Source organism: Scardinius erythrophthalmus (genome assembly GCF_964197995.2).
Source record: "Scardinius erythrophthalmus genome assembly, chromosome: 7".
NCBI lineage: Eukaryota > Metazoa > Chordata > Actinopteri > Cypriniformes > Leuciscidae > Scardinius > Scardinius erythrophthalmus.
In genome coordinates this window covers 11,826,491-11,847,946 of record NC_138227.1, presented here as the reverse complement: position 1 = coordinate 11,847,946, position 21,456 = coordinate 11,826,491, and the positions used below count along the sequence as shown (strand labels likewise).

General features: G+C 37.2%; 1 protein-coding gene across 1 annotated transcript in view; it reads right to left on the bottom strand.

Moving 5' to 3' along the window:
* Nucleotides 1-20,351, bottom strand: part of prkd2 (protein kinase D2) — a 40,561-nt gene extending 20,210 nt beyond the window's left edge. Inside the window, exon 1 of the mRNA XM_081371350.1 lies at nucleotides 19,464-20,351. Coding sequence (XP_081227476.1) covers nucleotides 19,464-19,790 — 327 coding nt within the window. The 5' untranslated portion in view covers nucleotides 19,791-20,351. The remainder of the gene's footprint in view (nucleotides 1-19,463) is intronic.
* Nucleotides 20,352-21,456: the final 1,105 nt, after the last annotated feature.

Sequence of the window (21,456 nt, the reverse complement as noted above, 5' to 3'; positions counted from 1 at the left end):
AGTCAACAACCCTCCATATTGTCTATTTCCAGAGGCTTGAGCTGCAGCCAAAGATTATAGTCCACACCCGGCATGCTACCGCAACTTCTAACCAGCCTCTAAACAAGCTTGACAGCAGCAGGCGGCCTCAAGCAAAAAAACGTACCGCTCTTGCTGAAATGGGCAAAGGTTGTTCAGAATTTGTCTGCAATTAATGAAGCTGCTTCACATATTATAACTGCTTTAGTGGTTGATGAGTCAAACGATTATTTATGTCCCATTATATAACTATAGAATAAAACTGTTACATTCTCAGAACGGCTTCAGCTTGTTCACTGACTGACTAACAAAAAATTACAAGCTCTAAATCTGATTTGCTGATGGTGTGGGCTGCTACAATGAACACTTTTGAGAAAGAAACAATTACTGTATTTGGAAGGTTGGTGGAATCTAGGCTATATAAAAGATACTAGCAAGAGTTGTTTGAGGCACTTGGCAAGAAATAAAGGAAAACATCCATGTGCTGAAATGTACAATACATTTTTTTCAGGGTTACATTTGTGGAATAACTAATATTTATTACTTTTAGAAATACATTTTGATTATAATATTTACACATTTACACATATGACACATATGCGTCATGCATAAGTCACTGGTAGCTGGAAGCATCGGAATAGAGAATGGGCTTTAAGTGCATTAACAACAATATATTGCATGGGTTACAATTGGTATAAGAGCAGTAACAAACAGAACTACTGCATCTGAAAATTCAAATGAATGGCGGAAAAATAGTGACAAAATTAAATTTCTTGACAAATAATCTTAGAAATGGAAAACAGCATAGACATGGGATTAAAGAGGTTTTTCTAAGTAAACAAACAACCCAGGTTTATTGGTGAAGCATTTCTGCAAAATTATATTAATTGCTTCTGTCAAGTTTCAGAACACTTTCAAAGTGAAATGTCCAGTGAAAGGCACGAAAATCACGTTTAGTCAGTTTTATCTGAAACAGATGAACGTGTATCTGGCAAAAATTGTGTGGCATATGGAGGCAGTTTGGAAATTAAATGCCCGGTTAGTGGCGCTAAAAGTTCATTACAAGCACTATGCACTCTGGTTATGAGGTCATAAACCACATGAAAATAAGTCTTTATTAATTGATAATCTGCCCCTGATATCATAATTTGTGTGTAAAGGAGCAAAAGTTGTTGGTGTTTTACTGCATTGACTTGAAAGTATAGATATATGTTGGTAGAGGCACTTTTTCCAATGAGCCTAGGTTGCATGTAAACATCTTAATTTTAGCATCTTTTTTCATGTGCAATAATCACTATTGCTGTACATACATAGTCAATTTAATAAGAGCATTGATGGTCTAAAACAATACACTCAAATAAGATGTGCATTATTCAACTGCCTGCATGCTTTAACTACAACAAGCACTTGCGGCTTGCTACAATGTACTAACCCAATGCTCCTTTTATTAGCCAATTAAACTGGTGGCAAATAAGATGTTTTTCCAGTCCACTGTGAGATTTTACAGTATGGACCTAAGGCCAAATTATCAGCCACAAATCGCTCAGCTACATATGTATCCTCAATTGTTCTTATGCATGTTTGCACAGTGGCACAGACAATAGATGCTGGTGCAATCATATCTGCCATTCCCTGGGCTTTGCTTGGAGACAGCGCAGTGTTTCTATGGGTGCTTTGTGTTGACTAGGATTGTGTTTCCCACATGGTCTCGGGCGGCTGCGCCCATTATGATTCAGATGAATTATGGAAACATTTGCCCTCTTCTCTTCTCTTCTCTTCTCTTCTCTTCTCTTCTCTTCTCTTCTCTTCTCTTCTCTTCTCTTCTCTTCTCTTCTCTTCTCTTCTCTTCTCTTCTCTTCTCTTCTCTTCTCTTCTCTTCTCTTCTCTTCTCTTCTCTTCTCTTCTCAGCGCACACTACACAAACACCTTTCACAACATCCGTCAGGACTTTGACCCTGTGTTGTCTCACCAGACATGAGCACGTTGACATAAAAACCACACGCTATAAATAGCCAATGCCCTCTGCTTACAAGTAATATTGCAAATCTCTGGACTGACTTAAAGTAATAAAGATGAGTGACATTTATTTGCACTCCCAAGTGTGAACTGTATTCTCGCTCCTCATATTACCTATCAAATGCCAATAAAGGGTGATCCCCAGTGCGCTCCAGGGATTTGGGCTGATCTGGCAACAGCTTCTAATAAAAATCTAGTATCAAATAAACTGCACCGCTGATCTCCCAATGCGACGACTAGCTTTTTTAAAGTAGTTCAGATTGTGAAGGCAGACATCAAAGCTGCAAGTGAACAATCCACGAAAATAATGCAATATTTCACTATTCACTTGCAATATTAGTTGTCTTTATGGCCAATAACCATAAAGTGTCTTATTATAAAATGTATGATATTGTATCATGTATGTATTATTTTGACATGTTTGACATGTTGACAGCCAAATTAAAATCTATATAATTAAATATTATAATAACTATATATATATATAAATAAATATAATAAATACATATATATATATATATATATATATATATATATATATATATATATATATATCATTTGACTGTTAACATGTTTCTCGTCTCTGTGGAGAAAATTAAAAAAACTTTAAATCATTTTTCATCATTAAATTGGCTTACTTTTAATAGGCTAAATAGCAATTACTTCTAGCTACAGTTAAGCTACTAGGCTAACATAAATTAAGTAATTGGAACACAAACACAAATTGAAGTTATAGTCTTTTGACACTAAAAAGAATTCATAATAACAATAATAATCAGATGTTAATACTAAAGTACTTTGTAATATACAATGGTAATTTAATAGTAACTACGATTCAGGGTACTTTAAAGAATTTAGTCCACCATTGTAGTCTTTTTGTTTTATTTTTTGATATACTGCTTACTTTATTTAACTTTGTCCTCTAGTGAAAGACATATGGACATGCGCACATAGCGGCCTTTGCTATGTTTCACCACTTTCACTTCAAGCAGGCCTCGCAAAAGAGGGGCATCCGCTTGCACTTTAAAAAAGAGGGCTGTGTACACAACACCGTGTTCAACTAAAAACAAAACTTTTTATGCATTTTGGCTTTTAATTTACACGACAACAGCGTTTTGGGGGACTGAAAACGTAAACTTTACAATCAACAAAAAAACATCATGGAATCTTAATAACTCACTTAATCAATCCACCAGTAGGTGGCAGCAAATCATTGTCAAAACGAGTGAGTTATTAAAGGGACACTTCACCCATTTGCATTAAGCTTTGCATTGTTAGAAACCCAGTCATACTATTGAATGGTCGTGCAACACTCTCTCATTTTCCCCTGAGACGGGAGAAATCCGTTATTTACCTCTTACACTTCCTCCTACAATGACGCAAAAATCATCATTTTGCGTCATTGTAGGAGGAAGTGTAAGAGGGGGGGATTTCTGTTGAGACTACAACACTCGTTCCTCGTCTTTCCCAGGGGGCGGGACCCGCTCACGCTACAGACCTATTACAGATCAGTGGGTGGGACTTTACTCTCTGGTGGTAGCTAGCCTTGTAGACGTAAGAGTTATTTCTCTTTTAGGCAGATATGCGCTTTCTGGATTAGTGGGAGTGGCTTGCGGAGCTGTGCAATGTGGTGCATTGTGGGAGTTGTTGTCTTTCATACAAATGCGTCCTGAAGTTATTTTTTGTCTTTCCTCGGTCACAAAGGCACCAAATTCAAAATTTATTTTACATTTCGACTACATATATGACCCAATTTAAATTAAAAACAATGTTCAAATGGGTGAAATGCCCCTTTAAGGGTACAACAACGATGTCCTAAAAACAGAAAAGTTTTTCCTTTACAGCTTTCGCGTACAGACGACAACGTTGTCAAAACGATCCCCATTCACACGGATCTGCGAAAACGATTACAAACGCTGTATTATGCTGCTGGGCCAGCAGTTAGCGATGTAACTTTGTAAAAAACTTGTTGTTAAATAAACCTCCCCAACTACTGGCCTGACAGCATAATAAAATGTTTTTAATCGTTTTCGCGGTTCAATGTGAAAATCGTTTTGACAACATTGTCATCTGTACACGAAAAACGCAAAAGGAAAAACTTTTCCGTTTTTTGTACATCGTTGTCCTGTAAATGTACCCTTAATGACCTACTCGTTACGAGCATGATTTGCTGCCACCTACTGGTGGTTGATTAAGCGAGTGATTAAGATTCCATACTGTTGTTTTGTTGATTGTAACAAGCTATAGTTAAAGAGATAGAATGCATTTACAAATAAACCATTAAGAGTGAAATATGAGATAACATTGTTAAATATAACAGATATAATAAAGTAATAGCAGTCAAAATGTTTTTATCTTTTTTTCCTCACTGGGGGGGCCTCAATCTCTCTTTAAAACGGTCCTCTGTATTGCAAAGACTGCCTCTGATCCATATATTAGCCTATTCATCTGTGAACCCCCTTAACCACTTTGTGGCTTCATTCTCTGGTATGATCGTGGTCACATGACCAGGACCATGGTTTGAAAATGCGAGAATAGTTTGGCCACAGCAGTTTTAGAATGAATGTTTGCAACACCATGACCCACTTCAGTCTGTTAATATTCCCACATGTCAAGGCCTGGTTCTTACAAACAAACTCCTTAATAATGGAACGAGAAGTCACTTTTTCCTTAGATTGCCCTCTGTGTACTATCCAAACATCAACTAATTGTAATGGAAATGCCCAATCCTCCAATTCAGGACTCAAAGACCTGCTTTAATAGAGACAGTGTGCAACCAGAGATCCACATTCAAGAGCACCAGGCAATGTAGGAATAGACTATTTTGGCATTTTATGCTTTTTTGTTGAGAATGGTTTATATTATTTTTCTGTTCTATTTCTAACCAAGACATTTTCGGGTCTCAAATTTACATTGTATGTTGACTACATTTTGCAATATTTTAAGCTCAAAAGAAGCTGAAATTTTTTTACGTCTTTAAAAATGTATAATAAATAATACTATAATTGAAAATTATTTTACAGAAGTTATTATTTATAGGAATCTCCTGTGACCTCATCTACTGTACATCTCTGTGGTTGAAAACCTTTACAATAATAGCAGGTAAAAGAAAAGAAAAATAACAGGGTCGCCAAACCAAGAGAGGACTGTGACAGCATGAGAATCTGGGTCAAAAATAGCAACAGAGAAGTGAGAAACGAGCTAATAGACTAGAGTTCTGCTTTTCATCATCACCGCCATTTCCTTTCATGTATCTAGTGTTTACAGCACACACACACAGTTTATGTGGCTTTTTATGCCCAGCCCTTCTTCTTTATCTGAAAACGACTTCACACATTCCTAAGCACTGAAAGCATGCGTCTTTTTGTGTATCAAGCTCTCGGATGCATTACGGTCAATAAAGTGAGATCTAGTCTTTTAATAGCTTGGTTTGAATAGATCTAGACATAGATAACTGTATTTTGAACAATGCCACAAGCAGATTAAACTAAAGTTGACAAATCTATTGTGAGACGTTCAAACATAATGTTATTTTCAATACTATCTTTCAGTCTATCAATGAACAAAAGCAAATCTTCGCAAACATAAGGCCTAAATAGGCCTATAGATTTATGTTGTCACACAGACGTTCATTGATTATACAGTCGTAACATAGACTCAATCAGTGAATCATGCCAGAAGCTGTAAGTGCTTATATGACCTATTCAGATGCCAATATGATTGGTAAAGCCACTATTTGCACAGTAATTACTATAGTCAACCAGCATAAAGCAAATAAACAAGAAATGCATATGACATCACATTTCCCGACCCAGATTTTGTGACATTCTATGTTAAAGTTTCCGTAATATCGCCTATTGCCTAAGGTTGATCTACAGTAGGTGACATTTAAGGTTCTGCCTTCAAGTGAACCTAAAACTTATATGTCTGAGTCGGGCACTCATTATTACCACATGTCATGCATATTAGTTGGAAACATAACACAGACGTAGCTTAAAAAAAATTATATTGTGGACAAAAAGTCCAAATAACTATCTGAATTCAAAATGATTCACTTATTTATAGGCATCAAAACTAAATCTTTGTGAACTGTGAAAATCGCACATAGGATTCTATACCAATTGACCCTTTTTTAAAATCAACTATGAACACATACTTCAATGCACAGAAATGTGAAAAAAAAAAATCCAATATGCAAAATCCAATATCACTCTTATAAGTGACCCGTCAACAATATTTAACCATATTTTGGTTAAATACTGTGCGATTTTCACAGGTACAACTTGCAGACAATATTAATGAAATAAATAGCCACAAACAAAGTAGCGAACACTTTTATGACTATATTTCTTCACACACTCAAGTACACTTTTAAAAACTGCACAAAGTGTCATTGTTTTAATGTTCTTTTGCCGTGCTATAAAGAAGTAGGCTACACTTATTTTGATGTGTTGACTAACATACTAAAGCACATGTAAAGTACTTTTTTTTTATTTTAACTTTAAAATCTTGCAAGTTTCTCAGAATTGCATGATATAAAGTCGCAATAGTGTGTTATAAAGTCAGAATTGCAAGATATAAACTTGCAATTCTTACTTTTTTTTTCTCAGAATTGAGGGTTCATATACAGTATAGGGCCATATTTACCGGTAATAACAGCTTGCACCAGCGCACTTTTAAATGCGTAAAAAAAAAAAAGAGTATTTAAACGAATCGCACAAGGTGATTTACGAAGGTTTGCTCTAGTCAATTGTATTTGCGCCATTATTTACCGCCCAAAAAATGCAGGTCTTAAACCATATGCTAATTTGCGCTCTTGGTAGATTTTGTTGGTCATTACAGAAATTATAATGACAAGTCAAGTTTCTCCTCATAATTTGAATTTAACACTCGCAATAGCGAATTTAAGTCAGAATTGCGAGATTTGCAATTGCAAGAAAAAAGTGAGAATTGTGAGAAAAAAGTGAGAACTGCGAGAAAAAAAAGTGAGAATTGCGAGTTTATATCTCACAATTCTCAGAGAAAAAAATATTGCAATCAGAATTGCAAGATAAAAAGTCGCAACTATCTTTTAAATTGATTTATTCGGTGGTGGAAACAAGCTTCCATGCTATTCAGTATTAGATTTATTAATATAATGTTAATACATGTTAATATATGTTAAAACTTCTAAATTACAACATCATTACAGATGCGTAATTACAAATACATTTAAAATAATAATAAATTAAAGAAATTACATTAATGTACTGTATATTAGTTTACAATAAACATTTGTCAGTGTATTCAACAGTATACTTTAATCATATTTCACAACAGATGTGATTATAAAAGTCCTTTAAGTGGGTCAAAAAAGCACTCCAAATTTTAGCGAATTGCATTTAATATAATTATAACACATTTTCAATTAATTATTAACATGCAATTAAGTGTTTTAAAACAGCATGGTATTCATGGTTATATATTATTTTCATAATAAGCACTTTTTAAAAGTATGCTAAAATGCAATTCTTTTCACAGGATAGGTATGAAGCAAAAGGAGATTACTGTGTAAAGTGGCAGACCAGACTGAATGAATGAATATTAGGAACAATGGCTGGTTGTTTGCAACATGCCTGTTTTGTTTCCAATCAGTACAGCTTATACACTTTTCACAAAGATAACCCTTTCAAAAACAGTTCCCTCATAATCTGTTCCATGGTGAGCATTTAAATTTGAATGAACGATAGAAACTGGACTGTGAATGCTTAATGTTTGTAGGAATTGGACAGCAGGTATGCAAATGTTTTTAAAATGTTGCAAACAGCACTCGGAAGAGACTTATACAAAAGGCTCATCTTTAAAATAGCACAATACGAATACCGCAATACAATGTTTGAGACAACACCCTTGGCTGCAACTTCTTAAGCCGTCCACCGTCATCACCCTCGAAATAGTCTTCTGTTACTAGCTAAATGGCTAAAACATAAACTTCCCAAGGATTTTGGCAGATATTTACATTAAATGAAACGGTGCCATGGTAATTGCTGTGTAAAGACGTCAACGCTACACTCATTAGAGGCCAACAACTGCTTGGCTCAGTGCGGGAATTTCACCGGCCTTTGTGTTTGTGTGTGATGGAACAAATGCTTTTCGCAAGTCAGGTTATTTTTGGGTTGCGTGATGTCATAGTACCTCCAAGCTGAGAAACGTATCAGAAATGCCAAGGTTTTTTTTTTTTTTTTTTTTGCTCATAAGGCACGGTTCAACAAGCCGAGACACAGGAATGAATGAGAATTCCCCGTCGCAAGAGATGACGCAATAAACGGGTGATGTCAGTAGCTGATTCACAACAAATACAACACTGAGGTCATTTGGAGGAGCACAATACCATAAAAGATTCTATTCTACTGAGTTTTACTCTTTTCTTCTGTTCCTCCACCCTAGTCCACTTGTGCAATGGGTAGTCCCCTGCAGCATAGGCACAACTGAAGGAGTTCTTTGCAATGCAAATCTGAACAGCTAGCAATAGCTGACCAGTTTAAGAGACTATCCTTGTGGAAAAGAGTATTGAATGTAATCTTGTAGTGTACTTTAAAATCTGTACTTGAAGATAGTATAATAGGACTACTAATCAAATCAAAGGCCACTAAAGTGTACTATTTTTAAAAAGTGCCCTTATTTAAATAATCAGGACTCTTTTTTGCAAGTGTCTTAAAGTGTTCTTCTCAGAAGGGGAGATACATGTACATTGATTTTATGGGGTCTTTGATTGCTTTTACTTCCTTATGAAACAATGTTTTGTGGATTTTAGTAAGGTTATAAAGCTATTTAGCTTTATTAGCAAGCTAATGCTGGTGCACTCAAAAAAGATGACAAAAACTTTTCGCAGATACACACAATTATTACATTTCATCTCTCTCTCTTCCGGAAAATAAAGCAAAAATGTATGACCTATGTACTGTATGTGCATAGGCCTATATAAAAATCACTAATAAAACGCTGTCTAGAACAAAAAGTTATTCCTTCAAATGTCATCTGCAATGAACCGTCCTGTTCCCCATGCACATACTATGTGCATATTATAGTAATTGCAATAACTGGGTAATAACTACTAATCCTGAACCTGTCTCTAAACCTAACCTTAACATAATACCCAGTACTTACTTAGGTAAGTACACTGTAATGCTCTGTAGTGTAAGTACAAGTAAGTGCACATACTGTAAAATAAAGTGCAACCAATACGTCACAGGAAACAAAATTGTGTTAGTCAAACCATTTCATTGGATCTTCGTGTAATATTCTTATAAACTCAACTAAAGCAACAGCAGGCCATGTATTAGTACGCCTGTCAGACATGGTAAAACTCCTGTGATGTTTATGTAGAATATCGGGATTAAGAGCCTGACTTCCTGTTTGTGTTCTCACAAGTCCAAGAGGGCAAGGAAGGAAAGTTTTTGGAGGTACCAAGCGCACTGTTTCTTTGTTTAATGTGTTTGCGTCAGTCCCATGCAATCACAGTGTATATGTGGTTTAAGACGACTTTCCTTTGAGTCACGAGTAGATAACACAGATATAACAACAAAGGTGAACGTCAGTAGTGTCATGGAAAAAGGTGTAAAGGCCAAATTTACATTCCACACATGGCTAGGGCCATTACGTAGAGCATGACAGCCTGCAGGACTGGTGCAAATACCAATGATGCTTTTCTCACTAACTTAACAGTGCGGCCAAACTGCTGCTACAGCATTATAACTCATTGATATGGTATCATATATACAGCGTGTGTGTGTGTGTGTGTGTGTATATATATATATATATTGTATATATACTGTATATACAGTACCAGTCTAAAGTTTGGAAACATTACTATTTTTAATGTTTTTGAAAGAAGTCTCTTATGCTCATCAAGCATGCAGTTAAAAAAAAAAAAAAAAAAAAAAAAAAAAAAAAAAACAGTAATATTATGAAATATTATTACAATTTAAAATAATGGTTCTCTTTTTTAATATACTTTAAAATGTAATTTATTTTTGTGATGCAAAGCTGAATTTTCATCAGCAAGTACTCCAGTCTTTGGTGTCTTATGATCCTTCAGAAATCATTCTAATATGCTGATTTATGATCAATGTTGGAAACAGTTGTGCTGCTTAATATTTTTTTCATAACCTGAGATACTTTTTTCAGGATTATTTGATGAATAAAAAGTTAAAAAGAACTGTATTTATTTAGAATAGAAATCTTTTGTAACAATATACACTACCGTTCAAAAGTTTGGGAACAATAACTTTTTTTTTTTAAGAAATTAAGAAAAAATTTTTTTTTAATTCAACAAGGATGCGTTAAATTGATAAAAGGTGATGGTAACGATTTAAATTGTTAGAAATGTTTTTATTTTGAATAAATGCTGTTTTTATGAGTAAATGCTGTTAACGTTTTACTCATCAATGAATCCTGAAAAAAGTATTCCAAAAGAATATATTAAACAGCACAACTGTTTCCATCATTGATAATAACTGAGTATCAAATCTAGGGCTGTGCCGGTAAACTTGACAACCGCACCACCGCGGTTGTAAAGCGCCACCGCGGTGGCTGAGTAGTACCGGCGGTGTTTTGCCTAAAAAAATGTTTGTTTATGAATGCTGTTTTACATTAATATTATGACACACAAAGCTTTGTTTACAAAAGAAATAATAGGTTTAGCAATTAAATGTTATATCGCAGCCATGGAAAAGTTTGAATTCATGACGAATGAGAGAGTTGTAGCCTACGTGAGACTATAAACTTAAGCTTTGTCGGCTCTGAATTCTGGTTTGCGATCTGGTCACCCGATTATTAGCGAATTTAAAAATATTCCATTAGTTATTCCTTATAGAAAGCTTGAATTATCTACTTTTAAACAAAACAATTCAAAACGAAAATAAACCGACTAGCATTATGTTTTCCGTATGAAGTGTGCATTTCTCATCGTCAACTTCATCTTTGCAGCTCGACACTGACACACACACACAAAACACTTTATTAATAAACAATTCAAATGTCTCCTTGCTATATTTGACACGTACATAATCATTACTTTTGCCGGTTCTTTGTGACAGCTGTTATGTGCGTTATTTGCAGCACTGCGTCACCCTCCGGTTACATGAACGCGTCACCACTGCATCAGCACCAGAACATGGAGATTTTATTTTAGAGAATGATCGCACAACAGACATTAGAACATTAGATATTCTATAATTAAATCAACTAATCGAATATTCAAAAATCGTGACTCATCCCTGCATGGAATCTCTTTTTTCTTTTCCCATATCTTCACTCGCGTCTCACCCAAAGACGCGTTAAAGGAGAACTCGGCAACTCTAGCGAACTCTAGTCACTTCTTCGCTGATTTTCCCTTTTGTTGTCGCATCTTTTCCCCACGAGCTCCCCCTACAGCTGTGGTGGTGCGTATATTTCACAACACGGTCGTAAAAAACTCAGCCTCCTCCCCCTCTCTACCGCTGCTCATGTGCGTTTGTTATGATCGGAGCAAGCCAACTGTATGGTGTGGAGCTATGTCTACTGAGGTGGGTAAAATCTGGTAATACATCATACATGCGTGTGTGTTTATGTCGAATTGCCGTAAAGCAATTCGTGTTTCGCGCTCGCGCTCGTTCTCGTTCTCGCTTCTCACGAGACTTCCAATTTCTGTCTTGCCGGGGTAGTGCCCAAGTTGCAAGGTTGGTTTTCCGCCTGGGAACGCTGGGGGGAGCGGGGAAAGTCACCAATATCACCAGAACAGGTTGTTTAACCATCAAAATGATTTCTAGACAGTTTTATTAAGTTAAAAAAGTTACCAAGTTCTCCTTTAAACGTTTCTTCCTTTGTTCGCTTTTAGGTCGATTATTTTCGTATTCTTTACTGTGTTAAAGTAGAAAAACGCTGTAGGACAGATAGCCAACATTTTTACTTGTAAGTCAAATTATTTTTAACACAGTTTGTGCTTGTTAGACATATGATAATTGGTAAGGCGCGTCAAGTTCATTTTGTAAAGCGCGTTTCACACGCGCGGTGATTTTAGTTTTGCTTTCTCTGGCAGCGCGCAAACAGCTTAAATGCCTTGCCCTTGTGGAAGATAAAATTCGCTCTTCATACCTTTTACAAGTAGAAAACATGAGGATATCAGAAACGAGATCGATGGTCTCTTTCCTGCTCGTGTCCACATCCCTCTCAAAGCGCAGAGCGGTAGGCTTTATCACGCGCCTTTGTGTGGAAAGTTTTTTTTTTTTTTTTAATAGATTCAACTTTATTATATTATGTAAGTTGTCAGTATTTACTGATATTTATTTCAATGCTTTTCAGGCTTTAGTGTGTTGTTTCTTTTTTTCTTTTTTTCTTCCCCCCCCCCCCCCCCCCCCCCCCCCCCCCCCCCTGTGGCATGCTGTCAATCCCCACAGACATTATTTTGTCTCGTCTCGGTTTGTAAAAAAAGAACAAAAAGTGTGTTGACACATTTTACAATAGTAGTCTAAGGGGCAATTATATACTGGAAAAACTGTTAAATGCATTTAAACACATAGTTTACACAAGCTACATATAGTGTCGCTTATCAACAGTCCATGCAGTTATGTCAAAATCTCATCACTATTAAAAAAAACAGTAAACAACAGTAAAATGTGAACAAAGATGTCAAGAAAGGAACACATAACTACATGATTTATCTATCTGTGCAGCACTTTTCCATGGAACATATTCCACTCACAAAAAAAATATGCTGGGAATGCATAATCAGAAGTGCATCTAGATAAGATGAGACAATAAAACCATTCAGACAACTAGGCCTACAGTTAAAATATACCACATTTTGGCTACATATGGATTAGTTAATAAAAGCTTTTTAACCAAAAATGTAAGATGCACAATTTTGCCTTCAAAGACAACCTCCAACTCTCAGTGTTTTTCTAACCGAGGGATGAGTCAAAATAACTTTCTGTCGTAATTTACAGCATAGCAAGTACTATCAACAGAGCTTGAATATTAATTTGGGTTGTGTTGTCAATTTTGCTCTATGTAACACGGTCAACGTGATTTTGGAGCACTTTCAAAATCTTCAATTGACAACAAAAACAACAGTGTCTGAAAATGGGACCGGAGTCTCTACCTCCTGAACTCAACATGTTGGTTTAGATGCAAAAAATCACACACGCTCCAGACACACACACACACACACACACACACACACACACACACACACACACACACACACACACACACACACACAGTGATTTCATTAAGCCCACAAACTCACTTTCTGTGTGCTGCCTAAGGCTGAAGCAAGGGCTCGGAAAACAAAGCAGCCTTTTTTTTATTCAAGCGAACGGTAACACGAGAGGCATGGCTGGCAAGCGGAGGGGAGAAGGGGGCGGAGGGGACTTGGCCAAGGGACAAAATGAGTATGTGCTCCACCGTGCTGAAATGGTCTTTTGTGGCCCAGGCGTCAGGGTGATGAGGCAGGTAAGCCAATAGGAATGCCACATTGATCCCCAGAGCCATAGTCGGGACTTTATTACTTTGAACAGAAAAACAGAAATGAATGGAGATGGAAGCAAGGATGTGAATGGAATTTTTTTTTTTTATAAATTCATGAGATTCTTTCAGTACTTTTGAGGGATACTTATTCTTGAATCTTTTTGACAAATTACTTGAAAAGAATCAGTACATAGGTGGCACGAAATCTGTAGTTTTTTATTCCCAAGCCTAAACACACATAAAAGACCCTTATTGTGCCGATACAATACAGTGATGGTATATGATGCTAATACTATCATGGCACTTTGATATCTCTTGTGAAAAATGTACTTAATTGTATTGAATGTGCACTTGCAGTGTACATAAAATCTTAAAAGTTAGGCCTATATTTTTTTTAAACTTGAAACTGCACATAATATAGCCTATTAATGAAATAAAAGGCAATTAAAGTGTACATGACACACTTTAAGTACACGTTTTACACTACAGTACGTTTTAATCATCTTTTGTCATGCTTTAAAGAAGTAAACTTACAGTTAGAGAAGGCAATTTTGGAGAGGCTAGCAATAGCAAGTTAGCTTTGAAAGCATAAGGTCCCAGCCTCCCTTCAGAGCTTCTCAAAATCCACACATGAACGCGCACAGCCTGAGTCTGCAATGCGTCACGCGTTAAATATACCTCATGTCTCAAAGCATATAATATTACAATAATAATGAACGTAAACAACTTAGAGAGCTCTTACTTGTACCGCCTGACTGCTGCAGGTCCATTTCGGCATTGATATTGTTGCCATAGAAACGCATAAATCCGAGTCTGAGGGCGTGAACAGCTCCAGGTAGAAAGGGTTGCCGTGTCTAAATTACGGTTACAACATGCGTGAACGCAGCATAAGCTCGTTGTTTTGGTTCAGGAGAAACTGTAAAATGTGGCTGCTGTTTGTTTTTGGCGCTTGGTGGCTGTCAGTCTTCAACTCTTTGCTGCATATAACCTCATGTTCGCGCGAGCAGGGCACGCGGAGCTGTGCAAATACATTGACAGGCAGGCACGACCATAGACTGTAAAAAATAGGGCACGACACATTTTTTGGTTCTGAGACAAAAATATACATGTACTTATATATATATATATATATATTTAGACACTTTTATAAGCCTATTAATTGCTATCAGGATGTGAAGAGTTTCATGCATGTAACAAAAAAGGGGTTTTGAAAAGCATTGCCTATGATGTGTTGAATAACATAAAGTAAAGATGAAAAACCGCACTCTCAGGTTTTCATCTTTACTTTTGATAAACGTTTTTTATTACTCGCACCCATAAACTATTTTGCGAGTTGAGCGCGCCTGCTCTTAATACTTGAATAACATAAAGCCCATTAAAGCGCTTGATTAAAATTGTAACTTTACTGTGTTATTCATTAATATATTTAATTGTATACACTAATATATATATATATATAGGCTACTAAATTGCAACTTCATCATTACAAATATAACTAAATATATGACAGCCTAGTTTCAATAAAATGACAGTAAAGCGTATTTTAGTTTACTATAACTACTTTAGGGCAGTACATTTTAACCATATTTCAAAGACAATTTTTTTTTTTTTTTATCAAATGGCATAAAGATGTATGTTTTAAAGTCCTCCTACTTAAGTGGGTCAAAAAATCACGAATTTTTCACAAGGGCTGAGTTTACAATGCACTACTGAATGATTACCATATTGCACCATGGCACATGTCCATAATAACATGGTAATGCTACTGTACTTTTTTGTTCAAGACAGTAACGGGGAGCTCAGCATTTGAAACCACACACATAAATGCTCGTCTGCCGGTGTGACTGGAACCAGACTTCTCTCTTCACCCTGAGATCATGTGTTTACCCACTGTGGTAACCCACCCATTTAACTTTCTGCAGCAATCCGGCTTGGAAACACTAAACACAAAACCTCTCTTCTTACACTCATGCACATTCACGAATGCACACATAAACACACTGCTCCACCTTCTCCAAAATCGCAAACTGCACACTCCACCCACACCTAACGTTCACACCGTCCTACATTACAGTCGATTCAAGCACATGTGAGACTGACACCTCGTTCCACTCGTTCATGCTTTTTTCATGGCGAAGTTAAGCTGCTTTGATTTGTATTATAATACAAAATCTCCATTCTTCCAAAGAAATCAACCAAACCATGGTTGGTCTGAAAAGAATATAATCCTAATGGGATTAATTACATACTGATTTACTAACAGCATGGCATTCAACAACACATTTCAAAACCAAAAGGTGTGCCAACTGTGAGATTAAGGCCTTACAAACAGCAGTATTTGTGTGTCAGTGTACTAAACTGAGTGAACATCCTTCTAGCTAAATATAATGTTGTTATTTAAAACAAACAGAGATGTGCTAAATAAAAAAACAGGGACCAAAAATAATGTTGATGTCATTTTTCATTAGTCATTTTGTTGTAACCTCATATGGATTTTAAATATTAAACATGATATAGACATCTATAGTAAAATAAGAAATAAAGAACAGCCTAGTAACAATCTAGCAACACCCTGGCAACCAGCCACAACACCCTAGTATCGCAATGGATACTTTTGCACAGTTCTTCTAGAACCGTTCTAGTAAAATTCTAGTTGTTACTACTTCATAATAAATTAACAAGATCTTCGTCAAACATTCTAAGAAGCTTTAAGAAGACCAAGTTAGAACACTTTTATTGTAGTAACAATCACAGTTAACTGTGGTATTTTGGTGGAAACTGGTGCGACGGGTGAGCCATACTGCCCTGGGTAACAGAAACCATCTGTGACCTCATAATTGAGCACCCAACATAGTGAAAGAGTTAGTGAAACTATTGTCATTATTCTTTCAAAAACTAAGTGGCTGTACCATGGTAAAATGACTGTATCATATGCTAATTGAATGGGACTTTGACATACACAATTGTACTAAATGATTAACATATTCATTGGTACAATGGTTCACTATTTACATTGTAGAATTTTGGTGTGGCCTAAAATAATAGTCTTAATAAAGTTTGCAGTATGCATCATAATCCTATTCCAGAGTTTCAATAAATGTGTATGACAGAAAATATTGTCTGAGGAAAGTGATCTGCCGCTGGCGGTGAAAAATGTGTTTACTTCATTTTTATTGTATTGCTTCCACTTTCTATATCGACTTATATATTATTAAAATAAAACACAAACAACATAAAATTGTATTATTATTCAAATCAGTCTGTGTAGATCAAACATGAAGTACGTTTAATCAAAGAAGAAGTTGAGCAGATTTCTTCTTATCTAGGGACCAGCAACTCTTATCTAAATCTTCAACATTTAGATTTAATGCAAAACAGCTTTAAGATCAGCTCATAAGAAAATATCCCTAACAAAACAACAAGACAAAGATTGTCTCTCTTGTCTTTTCTCTTTTCACTTTTGTCATTCATTTCCTGTCGATAAGCACACGACCAAATGTGTATTTTGTATAGTCAAATGGTGGCTAGTGCAAAGCGGTAACTTAACCAGGAAATACGGTCCTTCCATGCAAAGACTCTTCTCAGCCATGCAAATGAGCAGGAGTAAGAGAGGACTATATGGGAGTTGCACGGTGCAGAATTACCTGTGACTCCCCTGATACCAGACATTGTGTGCTTTACAGTGGCCGCATTTGTAAGAAAACAAACGAGTAGTGATTTTTAACCAGCTGCTCTTCCCTGAGGAATGGGGAAACACCCACTGATATCCAACCTCCTTAACCTGTAGGTCTAGAATGGTATCTTGGTACACAAGATAGTTTTGTACTGTTTAACTTTCTTTTATTATAAACTGCCACATGCTTGCCACAAACTGTGTGATTATAATTATACATTATATTAAAGAGGATTGAAGAGGAGACTTGCCAATTTGTTGTTCAAACCACTGAAAATAAAACCACAAATCTGCTCTTTTTCTGCTATTAACACCCCAGGCCTATGAGGCCAGTGGTGGGGGAACAGGAGATTGATGGTGTGATCCGGGCATTCCAAAGAATGCACTCCTTCAGGGATCCAGAGAGAGCCACACACATTCTTCTCTAGGGAAAGACGACGACACATGTGACTTAAACCCAACTATTTGGTTGATGTTCAGCCTGTGTACAGCATGATTATTTAGACGCCTGTTTTGTTGCCAACCACATATACAAAACTCCTCCGAACACCTAATTTTCTTTCTTTTATTTTCTTTTTGTTGCTCAAACTCAAAAGAAAGTCAAAACCAGCTTTAGAGAAGGTATGTCACATGGAGATGTGCAGAGATGGAACTAACTGCATTGTCTGGGAACCTGCAGTGAGAAAACAAACTCCTGGAGGAAACCCAAGGGAGCGGTTCAGAGGCGGAGGACACACTATGGCCTCCTACTTTGGGAGGAAACAGGCTTCATTTCCTCCTCTTTATCCCATGGACAATGGACTGCTTACGTGTTGGACCAGCAGGGAAAATAGGCTGGGCAAGGAACAAAAGGGACAACCCGATCAATGGAGACTGTCCTTGCCTGGTACAGATGCTTTAATTATTTATTACATAGATGGCAGGACAATTTTGCAGTTCTTTAGAGATTGAGGAAAAGTTAAATGTGTCCTAGAAGAGGATAAATTGAGCCTAGGGGGAGGAATTGAGTGATGCTGCCACATTACCCTCCAAGTGAATGGAAAAAAGTGCCTATGGAACAGAGGGAGCCATTTGAATAAACAGAGAGGGAACACTGTGACTCACTCTGCCTGAAGCCAAGGGGAGATGAGGGAAGGAGCCAAGCTCACAAATCTCCCAATCCAAAGGACACAACAGAGGACTTGTTGTAATCATCTGATTTGTGAGTTAAAGGGAAAAGCAAAGTCATGGTCAGTTTCCCATTAAAGTCTGAATCGTATAATATAAAAATTTGAGAGTTAAAACATGACTAACCCTGTAGGTTCCCTTCCGAGGCAACTTTTGCAACAAGTTAACTCCCTAGGAATAGGTCAAGGCATTTACTTTCACATGGATAACAAAATTCAAGCCTGAGATTCAAACTAGTGATTGCAAAGCTCTCTGGGGCTTTTTTGCAAAGCTTAATTACTGGTATAGGGTAGAATAGACAAATGCTTCCTGGAAAAATCTTTTCCCAATGAACCTTTTAAGCTGACCCTGGCCACTGCCCAGAGCATGGAAATCTGATAATTGAATCATCTCACAGTCTGATTGGCTGATACAATCTGTCGTTAGGTCCTAATACAGATCTGAGGTAAGGGCAGTCATGAATTGGATGGCCTGTTTCTTGTCCCATTAGTGCAGAAATGGGTTCTGTACTGGACTACGACATTAAGTGCGTCTGATTTTTACATCTAGGGCTTGATTGAGCCCAACCCAACCCAACCCACAATGGACAATGTTTTGACATATACAACCTTTTTGTTTATACTTCCAACCTTCCATGAGTTCACATATCAGTGAATTAGCAATGTTGGAGATTAGTGTGAGATATTTATGTGGAGAACTGCTGTGATAAGAATTGCCGTACGTTACCACAGCATGCTCTGCATACATTGCATTTCTCTGTGGTAACTGTGTGTTACGTAAGAAATATTTTTGACGTGCAAGGTGTGATGGACTGTGGGGAAAAAAGTGGCTTTACAGTAAAGGAAAACCCTTCCTACTCAATGAAGAATCTTTGAAGTCTGGGTTTACTGAAAATCATTTTAGCAGACCCCAAAGGTAAACCACATAATTTCCATTGAATTTTCAAATATAAACTGCTCTAGAAAATTTCACATAAACAATGGAGAACATAATACACAAACTCTGAGGGCACACACACTTCTTCAAAACTTTTTAACTTCCGTTTGAGCTGTGCAAAGTGCATACACAGGATCAAGGCACAAGGTACTGGGGTGGTGCTTACCTTCTGGTCCACAATTGAACAAGCAATTTGTTTGATGTAGGCCAGGTCTGCAGTCTGAGGTAGAAGCACAGACTCTCTAGTCAGCCCAATCTGTATGATGAAGGAGACACCAGCTGGCGCCGGAGGCCCAGACGGCATTCCAGATGCCCCGCCGGGACCTGGGGCAACCACCATGTCCACTGTAGGGAACCCTGGGGTTTGAGATGTATGGACAGAGACCGGTGTCCCCTGATGCATCACCACTGACCCAGGTGGAGATGGGCCACCCGGGGGGAAGAAGACCTGGGACATGGGTCCCGGAGACATGAAGGGACTAACATTGGCCATGCTGAAGAGTCAAAGACAGTCAAGAGAGAGATAAGACTGGGTAGTGTGAGGCAGCAAACTCACCTACACACACCAGCAGTCACTCACTCATCAATAGTGGCTGTCCCTGCTGTGTGTTCCCGTGTCTCCTAGAGCTTAAAAACAACGGATACCTTTCCAGGAAGTAGCTTTTCTTTCTTCTCGCCCTCTCTTTCACGGTAAGCTCCTCTACACGGCTTTCATTCCAGAGAAGGAGCAGGTGAGCAATGCAGATAAAGTTTAGCTTTCAAAGTAAGTATCCCCTCCTCCTCCTCCTCCTCCTCCTGCTTCCTGTTCTCTCGCGACTCCAAAGACACTTTGAAGAGGGACACGTCCAAACTTCAAAGAAACACACTGGTGACATAAAAGAAAGTTTAACAAATGAGAAAGCAAAACGAATGCCTGTAGCAGTAAGTCCGTCTGCTCAAGATGGCCTCCAAGTACAGCAAATAAGCCGGAGAGAGCTCCTGGTTAGGCTTGCTTTGCAAGTCAGGCTGTGTTTCAGTTTCTTGTCGTGTTGAGCTGTGTCTGCTGTGCCTCAGTGAGAAAACTACTGAGGACACTCCCTCTTCCCCCTGCCTCCACCCCCCTACTGTCTGAACCTCACAGAGCCCAGGAGGAAGTGAGCTGACTGACAGATCTTTTGGCCAATCAGCAGGAAAGAGCTGTGAATGAGAAGCTCTATGAGATCATACATATCCACTTCTGTCTCCTCCCAGTCCCACATACACCTTCTTCCCTCCCTCTCAACTTTTACGTCTCTCTCTTTGTGTAACACTTTGGCTTGTTTACTCCCCCACCCTGGAACAACTTTGTCCTCCTCTTTTTGCCTGGGGCCCCACATTAACTTGCACTCTTTTCTCTTTCTCCAGTCCCACACCAAATATCTGATCTGTGTAGCATAAACACACCTAAATAATCCGCCCACGTGTAATCCTGCAGCCGGACTAACTCTACGAAACGTGGGAGTTCTGCATTTTTTCCACTTGAATGGATGAGTGTCAGTTCACAGTTAAGAAACAACATTGCATTCATAAAAAAAATAAGTGTTTGCTAGCTTTAACAATAACAATGGTGAAAATAACATTACATTTCAACTTCCTAGAAAAAGGGAAAATCTTTTTTTTTTTTTTTACTAAACTAGACCCATCTTTAAAAAACAGGCTCTCTAATCCTTCAAATTAAAGGGGTACATTCTTGTGGAGGAATTGTTAACATTGTCATGGAATCTGTTATCAAATAATACACTACCATTCAAAAGTTTGGGGTCAGTAAGATTTTTAATGTTTTTAAAAGAACTATCTTCTGCTCACCAAGGCTGCATTTATATATTGCAAAATATTCTAATATAGTAATATTGTGAAATATTATTCCAATTTAAAACAGCCTTTCCTATGATTTGATGCTCAAGAAACATTTATGATTATTATCAATGTTGAAAACAGTTATTTACATTTTTATTTCATGATGCTATGATGAATAGAAAGTTCAAAAGAACAGCATTTATCTGAAATCTAAAGCTTTTGTAACATTAAACACTACCGTTCAAAAGTTTGGGGTCAGTAAGAATTTTAATTTTATTTTTGGGGGAAATAAATAAAATAAATCAATACTTTTATTCATCAAGGATGAGTTAAACTGATCAAAA